The 22757-nt window shown below is 37.3% G+C and overlaps 2 protein-coding genes across 2 annotated transcripts; one reads left to right on the forward strand and one right to left on the reverse strand.

Moving 5' to 3' along the window:
• Positions 1-208: 208 nt before the first annotated feature.
• On the reverse strand, positions 209-20150 carry dnah12 (dynein, axonemal, heavy chain 12). The gene is made up of 73 exons (XM_033970005.2): positions 19969-20150; positions 19794-19878; positions 19679-19705; positions 19420-19609; positions 19270-19333; positions 19040-19198; positions 18773-18968; positions 18490-18678; positions 18252-18405; positions 18063-18154; positions 17814-17992; positions 17588-17723; positions 17375-17500; positions 17164-17298; positions 16875-17068; positions 16564-16798; positions 16313-16498; positions 16037-16237; positions 15765-15959; positions 15546-15667; positions 15320-15455; positions 15107-15253; positions 14919-15032; positions 14682-14838; positions 14427-14599; positions 14193-14345; positions 13879-14118; positions 13538-13783; positions 13345-13464; positions 13161-13270; positions 12886-13066; positions 12455-12595; positions 12309-12392; positions 12052-12240; positions 11841-11960; positions 11574-11762; positions 11340-11491; positions 11088-11226; positions 10840-11006; positions 10513-10768; positions 10140-10436; positions 9879-10057; positions 9612-9804; positions 9372-9533; positions 9098-9292; positions 8846-8979; positions 8621-8783; positions 7921-8001; positions 7633-7809; positions 7405-7536; positions 7226-7315; positions 7003-7143; positions 6691-6932; positions 5167-5314; positions 4947-5092; positions 4664-4878; positions 4391-4583; positions 4107-4299; positions 3854-4026; positions 3580-3720; positions 3340-3498; positions 2967-3262; positions 2595-2848; positions 2374-2514; positions 2152-2289; positions 1826-2059; positions 1563-1751; positions 1381-1484; positions 1100-1304; positions 887-1024; positions 711-802; positions 568-635; positions 209-417 (listed from the first exon to the last, which is right to left on the reverse strand). Exons 1-73 carry the CDS (start codon positions 20148-20150, stop codon positions 224-226), a joined length of 11868 nt encoding a protein of 3955 aa, XP_033825896.2. The 3' UTR covers positions 209-223.
• A 375-nt stretch (positions 20151-20525) lies between these two features.
• On the forward strand, positions 20526-22730 carry LOC117373859 (glucose-induced degradation protein 8-B homolog). Its single transcript, XM_033969977.2, has 5 exons — positions 20526-20607; positions 20912-21033; positions 21142-21338; positions 21422-21619; positions 21813-22730. The coding sequence occupies exons 2-5, from the start codon at positions 20916-20918 to the stop codon at positions 21984-21986; spliced, it is 687 nt and encodes a 228-aa protein (XP_033825868.1). The 5' UTR covers positions 20526-20607; positions 20912-20915; the 3' UTR covers positions 21987-22730.
• Positions 22731-22757: the final 27 nt, after the last annotated feature.

Here is a 22757-nt window from a genome sequence, read left to right on the forward strand (position 1 = left end):
GTTTCCATAGAGGATAGGTAAGTATTTTCAGTGCATTGAAATTTGAAATTGTGTACCCTGACTTTCACCACATGCCACCTCCTATAGTGTGTAAAAAAAAAGGGTGAGTGGAATGCAACTGACTATTATGCATACTCAGAACAGACTACTTTTATTTTGCAAACAACTTTTTTTGTTTGTGTATTTGTTCTAAAATTGGGAGTACTTGTTTGACTGGGTAATCTTAGTCATCCAGCTGACAGAGCATGGCTACTCCACGTTTAACCCAGTGTTGAGGCCTCCTACTTGTTGGTAACATCATAGTAATGACAAAGTTAGTGGAGTGACCCGTTGTCGATAGAGTGCCTTTCCTTTCACTGGTTTTATACAGTGGACAAATGTACAGTTTTTGAGACTGAAGGATGTTCTTCTTTTGAGCTGTAATAGTTTAAAAAAAAAAAAAAAAAAAAAAGATATTAGAGCAAAGAAATGTATAATATCTTTTCAGTTTAATACAAGTCAGCACACACTTTTTTTTGTTTTTACTTTGTATTGCCTATGCACTGAAATTATTTAAGATTTTCTTACTTGGTTTGACCCAGATAATTGGCATCAAATCAAAAAGGTCTTTGGGGTATTGTTCAGCCAGAACGCCACTGATAAAAACAACAACCAATTTTTAGCAGATTAATTAATAAGAATAAGAATGTTCCATTGTCTATTTGTCTTACTTATCTTTGTCCCATCGAGCTCCATCCAAAAACAGTCCATGAATATAGACACCATCTTCAGGTGATGAGTCTGACTCAACAATGGGAAGAACCTTTAGCCAAAGTGGGAAAGAAAAAAAATACATATTTTTAAAGTCTGAATAATAAAATAAATGAATAATAATTCAAAAAATCACCTTAAAATCAAATCCTAGTAAGTCAATAGGGATATGGTACTTTCTAGCATAGTTTTGCATCGCACCAGTGAGAAAAGCTTGAGTGAAGAAGAATCCAGACAGCCAAAACACATTAGGCTTATTTGTGTCAAGCCATTTCTGTAATAATAGATTCAGTGTTTTTCAATGCATTTTCATTAAACAGTTATATTTCTTTTTAGCAAGAAATCTTACTTGCAAAAACTTCAGCCTTGCAAGAAAGTCATTTATGTAGCTGCCTAAGGGTTTGAGACTGGGATAGGAGCGCTTGGCCCACCTTTCTGGCACTTTCCCCACTATTAAACTGCCAGCCACTGCCTCCAGCTCAGCATCCATCACGACTAACCCCTTGATGGCTTTGAGCAGGTTCTGGATGCTAACACGGATCGTAGTGCACAACCTAACAAAACAGAAAAATGGATTGAGGTCAAAAGAGAAGGCAGAAAACTTTTTGTAAAGGAACTTTTTGGGCTTACATGTTGTAGCGCTCCATCTCCTGGACCAACACAGTATTCATGCTCTCCTCATAGCGAACAGGGAATTTCAAAAGAGCCGTTTCTATGTCAAAATTCTTTGGCAGCTATAAATAAACAAACATGATGGGCCTTGAACAATAGTAATATGACTATCATGTTATGCATTTCAATTTTATGTATACCTTGGTAAGAATATTATTAGCAATGTCATAAAGTGTAGTGTCACTCCCAGAACTGCTTCCTCCTTTACCCCCTCCACCTTCAGTAAGTAGCAGCGAGTCGAATAACAGTTTTGTTTGCTGAAGATCTTTTGAAATATCCACATTTTCATGCATTCCAAAAATCTCTGGGTGTTGGGTGAATGGTAATCCCTACAAAATATGACACAGACACATTGCACACACAATATCACATTCATATTGCGTTCTTTACATGATTATCTTACCTTGATGAACTCTATGTATCCTCCATAAGCAGACTTAGGTGGTGCACAGTAATCTTCACTAGGTGAGAAGGCATAGTGAGGTTTCTCGATGATGTCTTTGTTGTAAAAATCTGCTAAAATGGTCAACAGCAGTCGTCTGTCCCAGTCATCAGTCACTCTGCCTCCATAGTTACACTCTCCAGTCAAGTAGGTTATAGCTTCAAATGGCACCTCATCATATTCATTAACAAACAGCTATCGAAAAATATATAAGGGAAAGTTAGGCACATTTTTGGTGTTTATTTAATTATTGCATTACTATACAAAATAAATAATGCAAATAATACCTGGAGTTGTCTAATGCTTATGCGCAGATCAGACTCATTGAAACCATATGGAATATTCCAACCTAGTGGACCAAATTTCTTTCTCTCCTGAACAAGAGCGTGGAAGAAGCACAGCCCATATAAGAGCTTCTCCCAGATCTGAAAGATAAAATAAAAACGGTTTCCATCATTACACAAATTGTGTAATACCCTGTTGTAATTGGGTATTTATAAGCTGCTTGCCATCTCTTTATTGGAACAATTGCTGAAGAAGTTTGGATCAGATATAGGATCTGACAGATAAGATTGGAGCAGATTTAGTCGAAGACCAGTAGGAGGCTCATTTGTCATTTTAACACCATTTTGTAGAATTGTCACTGGAAACTGAAGAGAGACAAACCAATTTGCTTCATATCAGGATTATTGAATTACATATTATTAAATAATATAGACTAGCATCATACCTTGGCAGATGGGTAGCTTGTAAGCCAAAGTCTAAAATCTGGATGGCATGTTTCTGGGTTTAGGTCTTCACAGATTTTCTCTAGAGTGGACATCCAGGAAACAGCCAAGTGACAATTTTGCAGACACACCCATGACCCATCCTGCATAGCTGTGGAGATCATTTTTGCAGCAATGGGACCTTGACCTTGCCCCAAAGAAATAGACTGGAACTTTGTAGCCGTCATGTTCTTGTCAGTGGCAAATTTCAGCAAACCTTTGAAAAGAATAATTTTTAAAAATTAGAACTATAAGCAGAAGTCAAATACAGTAGTGCTTAATGAGAACAAAATACGCAGCAAGTAGAAACACAGTATAAAAACAAAAATACTTACTGGCCATAGGATCTGCTCCAGGACACAGAACAAACACAAGTGGAATGGTGGCGTTAGAGTCTTGGTAACTTTTACTCAGGTCAAAAGGCGGTGGTTGGACAAATTTCTTCCCCAGTTTGACAGTCACATATTTGGTAATAGCCGGCACTATCTTATCAGGCCGTAGACAGCGAATTATGATCATCTTCTGAAGCTCATTGAGTTTTTCACACCATGGTGCAGGCAGGGGGGTGTTTGCTGGATCTTTGCTATCATATATCGCCTTGAATTCCCCTGGGTCCTTGATTAAAGCATTTCTGTATGCATGACATTGTTATTAACCCAAGCAGAACTTAAAAGAGCAGAAAGTTCAAAAAGGTAAGGTTGAAGTTACTTTATGCCCTGTAAGCCTGGGAGTTCATCGGCTCTGCAGATCTCATCCCAACTTTTGTCCTGAAGCCAAGTGGAGTCAGGGTTCGGAATGATGTTTTGTAGGCCTACTCCTCCAGTCAGCAAAAATATAAACTCTGTGTATTCAATCTCATTCTTTGCCCTATACACAAAAGGTATTAATATCTAAAATTGTAATACAATATACAATAGTATATTTTTGTTGTTGTTATAATATACTTACAAGAGTAAGTTACAACAGAGAAGGAATGAAAAAAGAAGTTTGTCTTTCTCAAATAATGAGCGGCAGACATTGGAGTACAAATTGTAGGTGAAGTGATCAATAAGGTACCGAAGACGCCTCTCCAGTATCTTGGACTTATTGCTGATAGAAATAAGAGAATTAAACTGATAACATGAGTAATTTATGTATAAATCTGGTAAAAAGTAAAAGCTCAGTGTTTTTTTCCCCCTTTTTGTCAGTAGCTTGTTGCATGAATTATACAGTAAATGCTTACCTGTCTTGGATAGAATTAATGTACAGGTTGACAAACCAGCTAAGAGAATACTGGTACATGGGGTCTATATTGGTCAGGTCAGCAATACTGAAGAACAATGTAGATGAATGCTTCGCTATTGGTCTGTAGCCTTCTCTCGATTCTGCTATTTTGACCTCTGTTTTCTCGGCAATCTGAAACACAAGTTCAATATGTTAAAGTTTTCAATACCCTAATATTTTTGTTAATGTTTGTGACTTTTATGTTTACAAACCTGTTGTTTCTTTGTTATCTCATTGGACACTATCTTAGCAGAGTCTAAAATCTGATTTGCAGACTCATCTTCCAGGATATTCCCCTTAGAGGACTGTAATGTTTCCAGTATTTTGTCTTCAATTTCCTTCAGCTGTCTTTTATTGGCTGCCGATTGTAAGATTAAATCATTCCTTTCCTTCTCGAGCTCTGGTCTGTGGAGCAAATGGAGCACAAACAATTCTCTACAAACTCTGAGAGGCATTGTATAAATACACTATATGGCATCTTGAGTTTGAACTCTACCTTTCCTTGGCAACCACAATCCCCAAAAGTTGGTCCTCTAAGCCTTCAGGGGTTATCATGAAATTGAGCAGAGACACTTTGGTGGATAGTTCAGGTAGGTAGTGAGGGTTTCTTAGTTTAGTAGTGATGTAGAAACGAAAATCTGAAGAGTACTCAATCACACTCTCTCCAAGTCTGATACAGTCAACACCTCCTAGAATAATACAAGAAAATAATACAAGTTCATATAACATATGTAAATAATAACATTCTTCTTAGGTATATTTGCGTCACCTTGTTTGAATGTCTGCTTGAGGAGCAGTGGTTCCAATGAAGGGTCGAGGTCTTCTCCCACATTTTCAAGCAAGAGTGGTGTCCCAAACTGGACACAATTTTCCAACGTTCTCATATAATCTGTATCTGTCAGTTTCATGACACTCAAGTTGTTGTCCTTTTCTGAATTCTTTACCCACTTGTTGGCCTGGCCTTGAGGATCAATCATTAAAGGCCTAAAATAACGTACACATATTAGATGTTATTAACAAACATTTATACTTTTTGTACTGCAAACACTTACCATCTTCTTGAATTACTGACGATAACGCCATTGTCAATTGAAAAGCTGTCATTAGGAAGGCCTGCAATATTCCAAGCCCTGATCTTAATTGGATCGCCTAGAGTTTTACTGAGGGAAAACTCATCAGATGAGGGAATATTTCTTGACTGCAAAAAAATAAAGCATTACTATAACTTGCTAATGAGGCTTTTTTGTTAATTCCTTTTACATAATTACCCACTTTGCAGAGGTTAGTCCATTCTTTTGTACAGTGCTGTCTGAAGCCTGCTGTAAAGGCTCCCAGATAAGCAATGACACCAGCCGAAATGAGGACATCCCCAGTCAGATTGTCATATGTCCTCTGCAGGTCATCCGCTGCTTTACGCCACCTGAAACATGAATAAATGTAAACTTGAAGATAAGTTTGAAGTTTAAAGTATATAGAAACATAACAACATACATTGCTGTAAAAAATTATTTGCACCCTTCATGATATCATACTTATTTGCATGTGTGTCACACGTAACTGTTTCAGATTATCAAACAAATTTAAATATTCAACAAAGATAACCCAAGTCAACATAAAAAGCAGCTTTTCTGTGATCGCTTTATTTGTTAAGAGCAAAAATACTATCAAAATGTACATGGTCCTGTGTGGAAAAAGGTAACTCCCCGTTTGTTAAATGATGAGGTAACTGTGATTAATCATATTATGATGAAAATTATATGTGAAATTTCATAGCCACACCCAGGCCTGATAGCTTTCAAATCAAGAGATCACTTAAATAGAACCTATCTGACAAGGTGAAGTAGGCCATATTGAACCCAAGACATCGTGCCGTAATCTAAAGAAATTCAGGAGCAGATATGAAGAAAAGTAACTGACATGTCTCAGTCTGGAAAACGTTACAAAGCATTTTGTAAATCTTTGAGGCTTCAGCGAACCATAATGAGAGCCATTATCCACAAATGAAGAAAACATGGTACAGTGGTAAACCTTCCCAGAAGTGGCTGGCCTACAAAAATTTGACCAAGAACTGATCCAAGAGCTCACAAAGGGACCCAGTACAACATCTAAAAAACTGCAGGTCTCAATTGCCTCAGTGTTCATGGCTCAACCATAAGAAAGAGACTAGGCAATGGCATGCATGGCAGAGATCCAAGGCGAAAGCCACTGCTGACAAAAAAGAACATCACTTTTGCCAAAAAACATCTTGATTCCCAAAGCTTTCGGGAAAATATTCTGTGGACTGATGAAACAAAAGTTGAACTTTTTGGAAGGAATGCATCCTGTTACATCTGGCATAAAATTAACATAGCATTTGATAAAAAAGAACATAATGCCAAAAGTGAAACATGGTGGTGGTAGTGTCATGGTTTGAGGCTGCTTGCTGCTTCAGGACCTGCACAACTTGCTGTGATTGAGGAATCATGAACTCTGTTCTGTACCAACAAATCCTGAAGGAGAATGGCCATCAGTTTGTGACCTCAAGCTGAAGCGCACTTGACCCTTAGGTTTAGGGGAAATTACTTTTTCACATGGGCCATGTAGGTTCAGATTGCTTTTTTCCCTTAATAAATAAAATCAGCACTTAAAACAGCATTTTGTGTTTATTTGTGAGTTATCTTTGTCACTCTTAGCCATTTCAGATCAAGCAAATTTAAATATTAGACAAAGGTGCAGGGTAAGAAGTCGTGAAGGAGCAACTACTTTTTCACAGCACTGTAAATATATTTTGCCCTTTTTTTTTTTTTTTTTTTTTACCTTGTCTTCTCTCCTCCGAGACCACCAATAAGCTTTTCGGCTCTCTCCAGTTTCCTTGCACACAAATCTACCTGGAACTCTAATTGTGCCTTTTTCTCTGTCTCTTCTTCAAATGTTTTTTTAAGAGCAGCCAAATGATCCTCCACCTCTTTGAGGTCTGCTCTCTTCTGGTCTAACAGGGCCATAGTGGCTGCAAGAGACTCCTGGGCTACTGCCAGATTGGCCTTTTTTGGAGCTACAACCTACAGACACACAGTTTAGACTAAAAGCACTGAGTTAAGAAAGCATATGAAACACTCAGTCACACCAGACCTTAGCCACTCTGTCATACACTTCCATTGCTTTTATCCATTTACAAAGGCCCTCAGCTGCTGAAGATGCCTTTGCCACTATACTGGGGTCAAAGTCGGGATTAGTCATGTATTCACTGCGAATCTTTTGCATCACAGTTGCCTATAGAGGCAGAAAAACATAGTTAATGTTTATTTAGAACACATCGAAATAAGGATTGGATAAGACACATGTAAGAACATACCGGAATATTGTCCTTGTCATACTCTCTTAGATCTCGTAAAAAATTCATATCACCCAGTAGCTTCTTACTTGGTCCCCAGTAGTCAAAAATCTATAAAATATTACACACACTTATGAGAATGTTGTTAACAATAACTTAAATTGATTTAAAAAAAAAAAAAAAAAAAAAAAAAAAAAAACCTTCTTTCCAGTTCCAGCAGGGTCAGCGACTTTATCTGGCTTTATATCCTTCATTACACACACAGCAGCCATCACAAGCTTCACTCCTGATGGAGGGTTTTTCATTGACTTCACAATAGTGACATCAGAAGGCTGAAACATGGAAGTAGCTTAATTTACTGGTCAAAACACAGTGTTTTCTATGGCTACATGAAACACATAATATAAATTAAAAGAGAAAATACAAACCTTCAAAGTGTCTAAGGCTGAAAGAGCAGCCTCTAGGGCAGGGATGGCTTCAGCCAAATCACTCTCACACTCATTCTTTAAAGCTTGGGCCTCATTCGCTTTTACAGTTGCTGCTTCCTCATCAACACGAACAATTTTACTCTTGGCTTCCACTTCTACTGACTCGGCTTCAATAACCTGTAATGTAAAAGGGTAGATTACATTTTCAGTTGGATTTCTATGCTTTATTGGACATATACAGCAAGTTAGATAAAAAACAGTATTAATAAAATAAACAATTAAGCCCACCTTCATCATTTTGGTATTGTTAATTCTGGCTTGTTCCAGTTTGGGCTGTAGGTCCATAAGTTCCTGTTTCATTTCTCCCACCTAAGGTGAATAGAATTGAGTATGTATTGTCTAACATGGAAGAAAATAATCTTTTAGCAAAAAAATATTATTTTGTTGCCAGTGTATTTTTACAAGTGGGATATAAAAGCTTAAACTGAGAGTTCAAAGGGTAGTAGGGACTTGACACTACACTCATGGTGGCTTTATTCAGTGTCCTCACTCTTTACAGTTGTGACAGCGGTTTTTGAGGTCTCGCCACATTCACGTTGTCCTTTAAGAAAATATTGTTCAGTTCAGTTAGTTTTTTGCTCTACAGGACATATGATTGTGCCATGCAGTGATATCAAGTGTTGACACACTCTCAACTAGTAACTAGTACAGGTTTTCTGTTTACTAACTCTGACAATACATTACATACATTTCTCAGATGGGACAGTCAGTCAAGGTGAAAATTCTTCTGTACACACCCTTTGCATTCATTTGGAAATTGAGCACCCACAATTGTGTCAAGGTACTTAAAAATGTTCACAAGCTCAACACACTGAGCTGAACATTTGTGCTGAGACTGCAGCAGTTCCTTGGCCACTTAATTTAAATCCAACTTGTATAAATAAGGCAGAGAAAATACAATACTGCACTACTGAGCAATATGCAGTACCTGAGATTCAGCATAAGCTAGTTTATCCAGACCATTAGTATAACGTTGCTTTGCCTTCATAACAATATCTCTTTTGTCAGTAAGTAGCAGTCGGAAAGTCGCCATGAGCTCCAAATAGGATGTTGATGTCACATAATTATAGCGGCCAAGTTCTGACAGAAATCTGCAACAGGTAACAGTTTGTTTAGTAAAAAATAAAAAAAGAAAGAAATCCCCATGCCATACCTATCAGAGAGCTGCTTTAGAGAAGTGTGGAATGTTTTACATATTGGTATAACCTCACATCTCTCTGTTTCAGTCATTTCTAGTGTCTTCAGGAATGAGATGGCTACTCTCTCAAGAGCCTCTTCTGGCCATGGCTAATATACAAGAAAAAGAACAATAACTTTTCAAATCAACTATATGATGTATTACCATTTTGATGCACATATTGTAAGATACAAATCTGTTCAAGATATACACATTTAAAACCTTTACCTGGAACCAGTCAATAGTGCAGCAGTTAATGAGAGATGGAAACTGCCGTAATCTGTTTCGGAATGCATTTCCAATTGGGCTGAAGGCTACCACAATGTGCAGGTTTTCTCTGCAGCGTGCAATAAAAAAGGCAAACAGAGTCAAAGGACTCAGTTCCACGTTTTTGTTACCAGCCTGAGCAATAGGCCGTATGGTCTATGGAAAAAAAGGAAATAAGAAAAAAATACTGTAATGGCTTAAAATTATGTAAGTACTTAATTTTAGCGTAGTTTACCTCCATGATCTCTTGCTTTTCATCTACAGCAAAGAGGTTAGGAACCTCTCCGGTGTTCAGAACACTGTCTACATCCTCAAGAAATGCTTCATCTTTGATTTGAGTATCTGTGAGGAGGAACACTGTCTTCTGACCTTTCACCCCAGCATTTTTCATCAGCATCTACAAGAAATTCAGTCAGCTTAACTACAAAGGTTACATATCAATAAATCTTACCAAAGATGTTTATACAACACTCACCTTGAGATCATCCCTCCACTCGGTCATGCCATAGCTCTTGGAGATTTCAGGCTGAAACATGGTCATGTGGGCCATAAAAGAGGCCAGACGGGTTATGGACTGTCGGCCACTGCCTCCCAAACCCACCAGCAAAGCATTTCCTCCAGGCTGCTTTAATACACGACTGATGCGAGACAGGTGCTCTAAAACATAACTATATGACAAAGACAACATATTCAGCTGTAAAGGTATTGATATGACACTATGGCATATTAAAAATCGTATTACCGAAAGATAACAAGGTTCATGCGGCTCTTGTTCATCTGGTTGTATTCTACCAGACAGGACTCCACCACCTGAGCAAAACTGTCCACTGATAGTATTTCAGCATACAGACGGTTATCATCTTCCAGGTCAGGGGTCATGTAGTCTCCAAACAAAAGATTACGCATGTCCTCTTCCACAAGCTTAAAAATACATAAATTAATTCACCAAAAAAAAAAAAAAACCAAAAAAACACATCAACTTGAAACACAGCATTTAACTTACTTGCTTGCCTGTTTTTAGATGTTCAAAGACTTGATCAAATGACTCTTTGAAGTTATTTTGAAGGATGTTGCTCATTAGCTGGTAAAGCCAGGCACGGTCATTGTCATCTACCAAACGGTCATAGTAGACTCGAAATACCTCGTGAACAAACAAGCGGATCATAGTTCGTTTGCTTTCAAGCGACTCTTTCTTCAGCAGTAGACAGCCCTGGATGACTCTGGAGAAGTCACGCAGGTTAAAAGTGTAATGAGACTTTGCTGGAGTAGGAAGCAAGTTTTCCATGGTTTTCTTGTAAACCTGTACAGCCCAAACCACATGATTAATAAATGTATGTAGCAACAATATGCAGCATTAATTATTTTACGAAACTTACCTCCAAAGTGGCTGTGACAATTTGATTGCCAATGGTGAAATATTCAGGGGCAAACTCATAGTTTTTTAGATAAAAGGACACTATGTTGGAGAATATGCGAACCATTGTGGCATCGCTGAAGGCGTTAATACTGCATATGTTGAAGTGTCTAAGGAAGCGAGATGTAACAGCATTTCTCCCTCCACCAGGGGGACCCATTGCAGAGATAAACTGAACGTCAACTAGGGAGATCCTGGACGTGTCCTTGAGATCATACCTGCAAAATAACATAAATATAAATATTAAATACAAATTAAATTGTTGCAGAATTTAAAGCAAATATTGTACCAGTTTCCATGGTCCATGAACTGTCTGAGAAGTTCTACTGGTGGTTGTGCTCCAAATTGTTCCAGAGCTGGCATATTCACATCATCGATAAATATTATGCACTTCTTTCCCATAGGGGGCCCATAGACTCCCTTCCTTCGTTTATCTAATCTGGACATGATGATATTCTAGACAAAACAAGTACTCATTTGAATTTTGAAAAAAAAAAAAAAAGAAATGAAAAAGAAACAGCAACCCCGATTGCTTACTTGTGTCTGATTGGCACTCGTACGCGCTGAAAAGTTGATAAAAAAGGGTAGATAGAGATCTTTGTCCAGATTGTTCAACAGTTTGTCTTTGATATACACAGACTTCCCAGTCCCAGTGGGGCCAACAAACAAACTAGGCCTGAATCGAGAATAAACACAGCACATGAAGCATGATACTTCTACTTAAACCTTCAAAATATGATACTTTATGTCTATTTGAGAATGGTATGTTATCCTTGTAAAAATACTTACACTCCATACGTGATGCATAGATCCATAAGGTATGTATAACGGATAGTGTCAATTGTGGGAACAATTATCTCTTGTACTTTGGTATTTTTGTCCCCCAAGTTGACATTCTTGATGCAGTCATTCCAGTGAACCCAGCGACCTTTACCTTTAAACTGTGCAAAAATATTCATTGCCATTATTCATGGCAGTAATAGAGAGTACTTGTGTAAATTGTAAGTAATAACGTGGTAGTACCTGATAATAGTAGTCGTAAACTAGACCTTTTTCATCCAGTGGACATTCCCATTTCCCTATAGCCTCAGGGATAGGGTTTTTGCCTGTCTTTCCTGTTAATACTGATCTAAAGAAATCACTAAACTTCTCTCTGCTCTGTGCATCACAACTTCCCCCTACTGACCACACCAGGGAGAAGGCAAAGGCAGCCTGTGAGAGACAGGAGGAAAACACAGGAATTAAAAACAAGCTGGATAAAAGTGATAAAAGGCAGCTATCTCAATTTACCATGATCCAAACATGAAGGATTTTGTCTCCAGGGCTTGTCTTAACAGGTTCAGATAGCAACATTTCAAACAGCCGACACAGTGACGTCACACTGTTACTGTTACTAGTCGGGACAACCTCCTGTAGAAAAAAAGACATGTTTGTGTTACTGATGTGTAAATTGTATCTGTAAATATGATGCAATTTAATTTTCATCTGAGGTTTAGGCTACCTTACAGTATTTGCGCAGCATTCTCAGGGCAGCTGGTAAAAGCCAATGGAATAGTTCTAACAGAAGGGTCCGGCTCTCTGGACTTCGTAAGTCCTCTGGCAGAGTATTGATCCAAGAAAGAACTAAAGGCTCCCACCCTAACTGAGAAGGCTCCATATAAATCATACCACATCTACTGACTGTAGCAGGCTACAAAAACAAAAACAGTAAATACAACTGCATACTTGTACACAAACACAAAGTATCTGGTAACTTACAGAAGCTTGTGAAAGATCCATAGCCTCAAAGATAAGACTCATCTGATTGGACATTTGAATAATCTCACCACTCATGAGACACAGCTGTCAGGGTCAAATAAAGATTAAAAGTGTAAATCAAACACAAACAAGAACATTTTCTTTACCTTTTTGTTATCATCAAGTACTGTGTTCATGCTCTCAATCCACAGAGTATCTATGGGCCCATCAAACACCACCCATTTACGATCTGGTGTCTCAACTGATGCAAATTCCCTAAACGTTTTAGCCACAATACCATCTGTCCACTTAAAAAAAAAGAAGAATTGTACAGGATTTTTATATATATATATATATATATATATATATATATATATATATATATATATATATATATATATATATATATATATATATATATATATATATATATATATATATATATATATATATATATATATATATATATATATATATATATATATATATATATATATATATATATATATATATATATATATATACACATACATATATATACATACATATATATACACATATACATACACACACACACAAAATTTATATACTAATGTACCTCATGGGAAACCAAATCAAATTGCCCAAAGAGCTGTCCCATAGTGATGGACTTGGGGTTCATTGTCCTGTAAATGACCTTCTCCTCCCCACGACCCTGTTCATTCATGAGAGTCAGTGTGTCTGCTAGAACGTTCAGAACTTTGGTCTTTCCTGCAAAAGATTCTCCAACCAACATGAAACTGGCAGAGGATACATATATACATGTAAGGATAATGATGTGGTAAAGTATATAATTTTAATATTTAACAGATTATTAACAAAAAATAAACATACCCATGTCTCACAATCATCATCTCGTAGGTCTGAATGATCTTATCTAAAAACACTTGAGTAGGTTGGACATTGTGGCTTTTGCAGCACTCTTCAGTAGCTTCATAAAACAACTACAAAAAGGATAAAATAAGTTTATTGTTGTAAATATAAAGGAAAAAAAAAACCTCACTCAATAAATTCATACCTTATAGTCAGCCTCCGGAAGGGAGATTCCAGGAAACAAATCACTGGTAATGCCATTGAACAGAGGAATATCATGGGACAGAAATTTAGGCTCATTAACATCTTTTATAGACCTCAGGAGCTATAGGAATAAAATGAAAAGTTATTACAAAATGCTCAAAAACACATTGTAATTGAAAGTTTATAGTTCATACGAGTATATCTTCATTCTCATTTGGATACTTCAGTTTGAGATTTCCAGCTGCTACAAGTACAGCTTTCACAGCCCTCATGCCATAGTCGTAGTGGAACTGAGAGGAAAGCTGTTCTGAGCACAGCCTGTAGGTCATTACTATCTTGACTGACAGTGGTTTGGCATTCAGAAATCCGTACGAATACAGAGAGATCTCAGCAATCAAAGCATAGTTTGGAACCATCATGGCAACAGTTCGGAATAAAACCTGGGAAAGAAAATGTTCAATGCCAGGATAAAGAAAAACATATCAATAAAAAGAAAAATATATCAATAGTTTTAACAAATAAGTGTTTAGTTTACCTTAAGGTTGTCTGGTAGTTCAGAGCGCCCTGCATAGCCTGGGTTCATGGTGATGGACACAAAGCAGTTGGGATTGAGTTTGAGTGTTGTTCCTTCAAAATCAAAATACTCCAGCTTCTGCTCAATGGCTCTCTGAATACACAGCACTTGTTGAGCAACGACAGAAAGCACTTCCAACTCAATTCGATTGAACTCATCAAAACATGCCCATGCACCTGATGATGCCAGACCTTTGAAAAACTGTAAGAGCGAATGTTATCAAATGAGTTAAACACATGCTTGTAGATTTAACATAATATAATATTAATTCTTACCTTGCCCATTGCAAGATAATCCAATCCATCTGAACAGTTAAACACAACACACTGAACTGCTAGAGCTTTGGCCAAATCCTTTGTGGTTTCGGTTTTCCCTGTTCCAGCTGGGCCCTCAGGAGCACCACCCAGGTTTAGGTAGAAAGCCCCAATCTAAAAACGCAAACAATTTAACAAGATTTAACAAGATTGGAAATTATGTATATTATACAGCTTTTTTTTTTTTTTACTTACCAAAGTTCTGTAGCATCTGTCCGTCAGAGGAGTGATGACCAAACGTGGAGAGTTGCCCAGATATTCATAAGCATACTTGACATCACAGTTGATGATTCTAACACGCACATTGTTATTGGTCCAGTAGTACCTGAGTTGGGCCAGCCACTGGAACTCTGTATCTTTTGATACACCTGTTTGTAGTTGGATAAATATTTAAAAATGGTTTATAGAATGAAGAAATAGTTAAAATGAAAGTGTTCTGTCATAGGATACCTTTCTCAATGAGCTCCATAATGACATCTCTGGCATGTACATCTATTGTGACCAGTGCTCCCAGAGTGGTTCGAGTTTGTTTGGTCAGTTTTCCTCTCACAAGCTCCACAATGTCATTCAACTGACTTTGGAGCTGCTCATAGTACTTTTTTAAAACCTAGACAAAAAGGAATTAAAAACTGTTCCATACTATTTAGAGCATCTTGAAAATCTTAACTAAATTCATTTTAAACTAACCCCTGCTCTAATAGCTTCATGTACTTCCAATGTCCAAAAGATTTGTGAAGTACAAAGGACCACTTGTCCAGGCCACTCCCTCACCCACTGGCTGCGGTTGGTTTCAGCATAGGCCTGAACAGGGCATAATCACACTGTTAAATGATACCCACAAGATCTTATTAATATTGGAAAATCAATTCACTAACTTCTCTCGATTGAGCAATCACATCCCTGACGCTGCGCAGCATCACATCCTCTACCTGCACCAGCCACTTCTCCACTGCCCCCTTGGCCTCCACCGTGGAAATGTTCTGAACAAGGGCAACACGCTCCCCTTCATTGCTGTACATGGCCTACAGGAGAGAATGGTTATTAGGTTGTCATTTTAATGATCAAATAAAATAGAGCAGAATGTGTACCTGGATATCCAAATTGGGTAAGAAATCCAGTTTAGAGATACCCTCAAAACACTTTTTGAGATGTGGCTGAACTCGTAAGGGATCCTTGGTCACTGACAAAATCTCCAACATTTCATCATTTGACAAGAAAAAGAACCTGATGGCAGAAATTATATTGTATTGTATTGTATTAGTGTACATTGTTGTACATTGTATTCAGAACTACAAAGTGCATTCATCAACTTACCTTGGAAAGAAAAGCCGCTTCTTTTCAAGATACGCATTTAGACCTTTCATAATAGTGTCCAGTAGAGTATTGGATTCCTGTAGCTTCTCAAGTAAACCAGGCAGTGATGTTGCTGATAGGATCTATAAAGGAAGCAGAGCATATTACATGTACTTTTAAAGGATTATGTTATGGCAATAACTCTAATAGCAACATTACGACATTTAATGTAATACATACCTTAGGGTCCTTGACACAGTGTCTCATGACCTCTTTCCAGACTTTGTCGACAGTTTGGAAAAGCCGTCCCTCCTCTGGAATCTGATGCATGATGTCCTGAGAGGAGAAAATGGGTTCCAGGTAAAGCCACTGGGCCTGCACTTTTAGCCACTCATCAATGGTTTCTTGGATACGAAGCAGCCGTTTTTCCCAACTCTGTATAAAAAAAGATAATCAGTTAATTTGAAATAAGCCCTTGTTTAAATATTTTTTGTAAAATGTCAGTTACATGCCTTGATTTCATGCTCAAACGGCTTAATAAATGGTGAGCCCCTCATTGTCTGAGTCTTAACTATTTGGTCATCCAGCATAGTTTGAATCTCATCCAGTGACGTTAGAATAGATACACCAATGTCTCTGTAGGGCTGATGGTGGAACGCAACACCATCCCATATGGTAACCATAGTCTGCATGGCTTTCTCAAGTGAAAACTCCTGCAATGATAAAGAAAACAGGATTATGGTGAAAATCTTAAAATTTAAGCACAATGTGACTTTAAATGTACTTACTTTACTAGCAGCTGCACTGACAGACTCGAAATTGTCTAGGTATGAGGCAAGGTTTTGTTTCAGGATTTTTCGTAGTGTTGTACCGGAGTCTGGAGTAAGGTCATGTCCTACGATTTTTGACATTTGGTCCCAGTGGCGTTGTCTGATGCCCGGATTGCACAGAATAGACACAAGAGGTACATGCTCCTACAATACAAGATGCATTGTTTAGCTCTCCAACAAGCATTTTAAGTAACTGCTACTTCTACTACCTTAAACTCTTTGATCTCTTGTAATACAGTACGGCACAAAGTTACAGTGGGACTCTCTTGTTTGCTTGAATCTTCATGACCAGGCTTTTGTTTTGGTTTCTTCTCACCCTCTTGTCCAACTTTACTCTGTCTCTGTTGGAAAAACTTTAACATCTTGAAAATGTCCCTGAAGAATTCATCAACCTCCACCTCCATGCTTTCTCCGTTCAGGCCCTGGAAAGATCCATCCATCCATCTAAACAGAGACACTGTTAATGTCACATATTTGTTACTACAACAAATCAACTAAAAAAACAAACAGTAAATCCAACCTTTTTTCAGTGCGCTGCCATTTCAGCACAAGCCCAAACAGTTTCTGGTAAGGTTCAATGCTCTCTTTAATAACAGTCACTTCTGGGTAACTGGTTTGCTCCATTTTGTAAAGCGTTTCTTCTTTATTGATGTATTCTATAGCTTCCTCTGCCTCCCTGATCAGTTTCTGAACAGTCCTGATATCTGCCACATACTGCAAGAAGACCAGTTACAGGACCAGTTATATATAAGGTTTAGAAGACATAATATACATGACCATATTTGGCGATATAAATTTGTATTTTTTACCTGTGGAATCAGATCCAGCTCTGAACATTCTGGGAAGTCCAGAATTCTGTGGGCTAATTTAGCCAGCTCTACCAATAGTTTTTCTCTTCTGGCAATCAGCTCATGTTCTCCTTTATGTTTAGCTTTCTCGATCACCTAGAAAACAACGTCATAGTATATTACAAAAAACAATGATTTTACGGTACAGTATATGGAGAGAGAAGAGGATTACCTCATCATTAAGTTCAAATGCCTGTATGATGTTTTGTGGCCACAGAAATACAGTTGCACAAAGTTCCAAATCATCAGGCTCAAATATTTGGACATCCAGAAGGTATAGTAGTCTTTTAAGGGATTCCTGGTGCAGATACATTATAGACAGTATGTTATATGATGGAAAATGACTGGAAATTCTCATTAGTAGAAGCTAAAGTGTTTTACTCACAAATATTTTCTTCTGCAGTTGTGAGAGACCTGTTGTTTTTGTAAAGTTGATGTATTCAATCATTTCAGTCATCTCTTCTGTGCTCTCTGGTACTTTCTGAGCATTCTTCTGGATTGCTTCAAATTCTGAACAAATCCTTCAAAACAAACAGAGACGATGATGTAAATTACATATGGAGGCCTATATATAGCATTTTGTGCAATGAATTGATACTTAAACCACTTACTCCAAATTAAGCACTCTGTGATTGTTAACTAGTTTCTTGATGAGTACTTCAGCAAAGTGTTTAGCTTTGTTGGCCAGACCCTGTTTTAGTTCTTCACAATCCAGATGGACCATTGTGAAATGGGCTTTGGTTGGAAGGTCGATAATCTCTTTGGACAAATGACGGAACTCCTCCACTTTCTTAAAGTATCACACGAGTTATATATTTTGAATAGCTACCATAAAGTCTACCTTATTTTTAAATAAGTACCTGAGTATATTCTTTAAAAGAGTGCTCTTCCTCTATGAATACTATCACTTGCGTTTGTGCAGTTCCATTAACAAGCCATGCATATTTTTCAACTGTAAAATTAAACAAAGATGAGAAAAATAGATCTAGTATAAAATAATTATTGTAATTTTGCATTCTGTAAAAAATACATAATTTGTACAATATTACCGTAACTCTGGAAATGTTTGTCTGGTTCCTCTAAATTTTTTTCTACAGCTGTCTTCAATATGGCATTGGCACTACCCAAAATATGTTCAGCCACTTTAGCGTCCACAAATGAAGATGTTGACTGAGCTAACCACGATTGGACAGTCTGTACTTTCTTTAGAAATATATATATATATACACACACACCATTAAATTACAAATGTTCACTGTTCAAACAAAATCAGTCTGAGCCACTTACCTGCAGTGTACTTGTTATTGAATTAAGAATCCCAAAAATGGCTTCCCCTAGATCTGGCAAGGTTGGGTAAATCTCCATCTTTTCATCATCAAATGTCAGAGACATTCTGAACAAAGGCAGGTTGTGCTGATTCTTTTCATCAAATAGACTGACATATTGTTCTACACTTGTATGAAGCAGGGATTTAAGCTGTAAAATATTATACCCAAGTTTGAATGTGAAAAAAATTGCTGTATATCCAAGTATTTGAGTTTAAACATCAAAAATGCCACAACAATCTCACCATATTGGACATAAGAGTGGATGCACAGTTGTAAAAAGAGTCCAATTTCTCTTCTTTAATGCCCTTTACCATGTCTTTTGAGGTTAGCAGATGGATAATTTTAGGAAACCAAGTGTTCATTATACGGTCTTCTGTTCTCTTGCATTCCAGTGCCACTTTATTGTGTAAGCTTTTACAGTCCACGGGCCCTGAAGCTCTGAATAAACATTAGCCATAATAAATCATTTTACTATTAGATTATTATTAAGACCAGTGCAATTTTATTACCTGTATCCTGACAGATCAACTAAGACTATTGGAGAAAATGTGGCATAACTGATGTCCAATATTATTTGCATTACTGGATGAAGAATGTGCAAATTTGCTTTGATTTTCCTGTGGCTTTGGACAAAGCTTTTGTGCCAAGGTTGTGAGAAATCCAGAATTCTATTGCACAAGACAAAATATTTACAATGTGTTGTGTAGATTAATGCATTTTTGTAATTTGAGTAACTTACTCAGGGGGAGTAACTTCCTGTCTCTCAGTCTTCTGTTTGTGTGGTTCTTTTAAAACTGAGCCCACTGACGACAAAATATATTAAAGTAACCAATTATTTTAGTGGCAAACACACACTTAAGAGAAAATACATTTTTAAATATAGAAATACCTGTATGCTTGACAATTGCGTTATGGAAGTCCTCACTCACTTCTGTGCAGAGCTCCTGTAACAGTACCCGTGTTCTTGTAGTATTTTTAAGCTCTGGCAAGAGTCGGCCAGTGATGGAGTCAAGACACTCTTGTTGAATTGGAGCAAATGGACCACTTTCCACACGTTTCTTTAAGAATGCATAATTCATCTGAAAATAGAAGGAGCAAAGGGTATTACTCACAAGAAGTCTATTAATGACATAAACTGGCAAACCAACCCGTTCCTTCTGGTCTTCACTGATCATCTATGATTAATTTGAAAACAGTGTGTTAGGGGGATGCTTCAAATAAATAATATTTTACGTAGACTGTGTCTAACTGTGTATTTCTTACTGAAGGTGGAAAGTGTGGCTCTGGTGATGAGATCTCGGGTTCCCTGTCCAAGCCCTGCCTGCAGGCATCCATTGCCCTGGACACCCTGTGTCATACAGAGCATGGCTGGTAATACAACTGCTTTAACTAACATTGTCATTTACTGCAATTGTTTCTAACATGACAGAAAACTTACAATAACAATCGGCGTTGGTCGTTTTGCATTTTCTTTTTTCGACGCTTCTGAAGTTTCTGATCAATCAACATGCATGTCTCCTTGACAGCGTCGACCTGCTTTGTGTCAATTGGTGGCAGGACTGGGAACTTTGACAAACTATCCACTTCTCTGCCTTTGAAAGTTCTGTTGGAGGTTGCCATTTTTGACAACTAAACACTGACATGAAAGGAAATCATTAACGTTAGTTTCAAGTTTTTAATTTTAATATATATTTTACCTGTGGAAACGTCTGGCTTGTTGTTGATGTTGTTTAGTCAATGGTTCGTGAAGATAAGAGGCGAGCGAAATTTATGAACTGTTACTATGGCAACGCAAAACAGGAGGCGGGGCTGGAAGTGAAGAAATACTGTTTTCTTTTAACGTTAGCGTTACAACAAATATCAACAATCAATTTTACTGCAAGCAGATGAGAAATAATTTAAGAAAATGCAACAAAAAGTTTGCAACTTAGTTGAATATTTTCTGAAGTCTATAGATGGCGCTGCTGAACCTGACTTGGCAGTTTGACAAAAATTACCGGAAGTTGACGAACAACTTGCCCCGCTAGCTTACTGCTAGCTCATTAGCTGTCGCCGACGTAGCGCAACAATATTTAAGGTAATATAACTTTTTTTTAAAAATCTGATTGTAAGCTTTGATTGATTGAAAATATAAGAAAGCCTAGAAGAAACACCCGAAATTGATTTGACCTAAGTAGGCAATGTTAATCCCAAGAAAATACAAAGAATTGCATTTACAACTACAGTTAGTGTAACGCTAGTTGTTATTATAGGCCTTGACATCAGTATGTTTCGAATAAACGGAACTAGGTTAACTAGCGAAATTATATCAGTATGTATTCAAAGCAGAAAGAACGTGCTTGATTAGACCAAACTCGAGCTTAATTTTTTTTCCCTTTCAGGATAATGAGTTATGCGGAGAAACCAGAGGACGTAACAAGAGAGGAATGGATGGATAAGATCAACAACGTTCACATTCAAAGAGCCGATATGAACAGACTAATAATGAATTATTTAGTGACCGGTATAGTTTATTTTTTTTTTGTTATTCATTATTTCTTTATTCTATTTTTCTGTCAATTTATATGTTTTTTTTCTGAATGGCATTACATACATTGTTTTTCTTTTCCAGAGGGCTTTAAGGAAGCTGCAGAGAAGTTTCGAATGGAGTCTGGAATTGAGCCTTGTGTAGATTTGGATTCTCTTGATGAACGGATTAAGATCAGGGAGATGATCCTGAAAGGGCAGATCCAGGATGCTATTGCACTTCTTAACAACTTGCACCCAGAACTGCTGGACACCAATCGTTATCTTTACTTTCACCTGCAGGTATGCTTTGGAGTGAACAAATGATGCATACTTACCAGTTGATCATCATGTTGCTCACTTGTTGCATTTTTTTTTTTTTACAGCAACAACATTTGATAGAGCTCATTCGTTTACGGGAGACTGAAGCGGCCCTTGAGTTTGCCCAGGCCCAGTTAGCAGAACAAGGCGAGGAGAGTCGAGAATGCCTGACTGAAATGGAAAGGACACTTGCACTTCTGGCATTTGACAACCCAGAGGAATCCCCTTTTGGAGATCTGCTCAATATGATGCAAAGACAAAAGGTACAATTTTCCAAACAACTTTTAGAAGAACAGTTTATTTGGTAATCATCAATACATTTATTGTGTGTTGTGTTTAATAAATAAGCTGTCCATTACATCAAGGCATTTTTATGTAATGGAGAGGTTTTTTTTTTGTTTTTTTTTTAACTACTTATGTATGGACTGTTTATGTATTGATTTTTTTTTTTTTTAGGTATGGAGTGAAGTAAATCAGTCTGTGCTAGACTATGAAAACAGAGAATCCACTCCCAAACTCGCCAAACTCCTCAAGCTACTACTGTGGGCTCAAAATGAGCTCGACCAAAAGAAAGTGAAGTATCCCAAAATGACAGACCTCAGCAAAGGCACCATTGAAGACCTGAAATAAGGAACCTTCACTGAACTACAGCATTTGAGATTGGACTGCTCTTTACTTAATTTATATGTCAACAAACTTGCTCATTTAGTACACCCTTTAGTTTTGTAAGGGTTGCTTTTTGATACTTTCATAACCCAGAATGTTTGAATTTGGATAAATGGTATTCAGCATAACACACATATCCATGTTTTTAACTGTTGTTTTTACTCACATTTATGCATTGAAATATTATTTTTGTATTTCTCATTATTGGTTCTGTTAAATATTTTTTCTGTCTAGTGACAGAGAAAGTTGGAAAAAGGAAGTTTGAATGAAGCCTAAATTAGGCTCTCACATCTGACTGTTATTGTGACTACTTGCAGGGGGCTTATTAATAACACCTGAAACAACACATTACATTTCTTTAAAACACCCACACTTCAACTAATGTTCTGTCTTTGACATATTGCTGGTGTTGTTGATCTGCTGTGAGTTTTATAGGTATGCAAATTTTTATTTTTGATTAATTTGCTGTTGGCTATATCAGCGCTGTTGAAGCTGGATTTTGAAAACCTTTCACTGCAGTGTAAATGCAACTCTTTCTTACTGTAAAATATATTTATTGTTGGAAAACATGTGAACAGAACCTTGTACAACTCAAATGTACATAAACAGAATTTTAAGAAACTTAACTTTAGGACTTCTGCCTAGTATATATGATCTGCTATTTTTTCCCCTGTGTTATTTTGCAATTAAAGCGAGTCGTAACTGGTGACGCTGCTGCCATAGAGTCTTTATTGT

The sequence above is a fragment of the Periophthalmus magnuspinnatus genome, chromosome 7 (genome assembly GCF_009829125.3).
Source record: "Periophthalmus magnuspinnatus isolate fPerMag1 chromosome 7, fPerMag1.2.pri, whole genome shotgun sequence".
Lineage (NCBI taxonomy): Eukaryota > Metazoa > Chordata > Actinopteri > Gobiiformes > Gobiidae > Periophthalmus > Periophthalmus magnuspinnatus.

What these genes read in the sequence shown, in the direction of transcription:
- dnah12 (XM_033970005.2), bottom strand. Translation starts at nt 20,150, where the DNA reads ATGGCAACCTCCAACAGAACTTTCAAAGGCAGAGAAGTGGATAGTTTG. An exon ending in ATGAGAATGAAGATATACTC is followed by an intron (nt 13,465 to 13,537) that starts GTATGAACTATA and finishes TTATTCCTATAG; the next exon opens with CTCCTGAGGTCTATAAAAGA. An exon ending in GCTCGATGGGACAAAGATAA is followed by an intron (nt 636 to 710) that starts GTAAGACAAATA and finishes TGTTTTTATCAG; the next exon opens with TGGCGTTCTGGCTGAACAAT.
- LOC117373859 (XM_033969977.2), top strand. Translation starts at nt 20,916, where the DNA reads ATGAGTTATGCGGAGAAACCAGAGGACGTAACAAGAGAGGAATGGATG. An exon ending in AATGAATTATTTAGTGACCG is followed by an intron (nt 21,034 to 21,141) that starts GTATAGTTTATT and finishes TTTCTTTTCCAG; the next exon opens with AGGGCTTTAAGGAAGCTGCA. An exon ending in ATCTTTACTTTCACCTGCAG is followed by an intron (nt 21,339 to 21,421) that starts GTATGCTTTGGA and finishes TTTTTTTTACAG; the next exon opens with CAACAACATTTGATAGAGCT.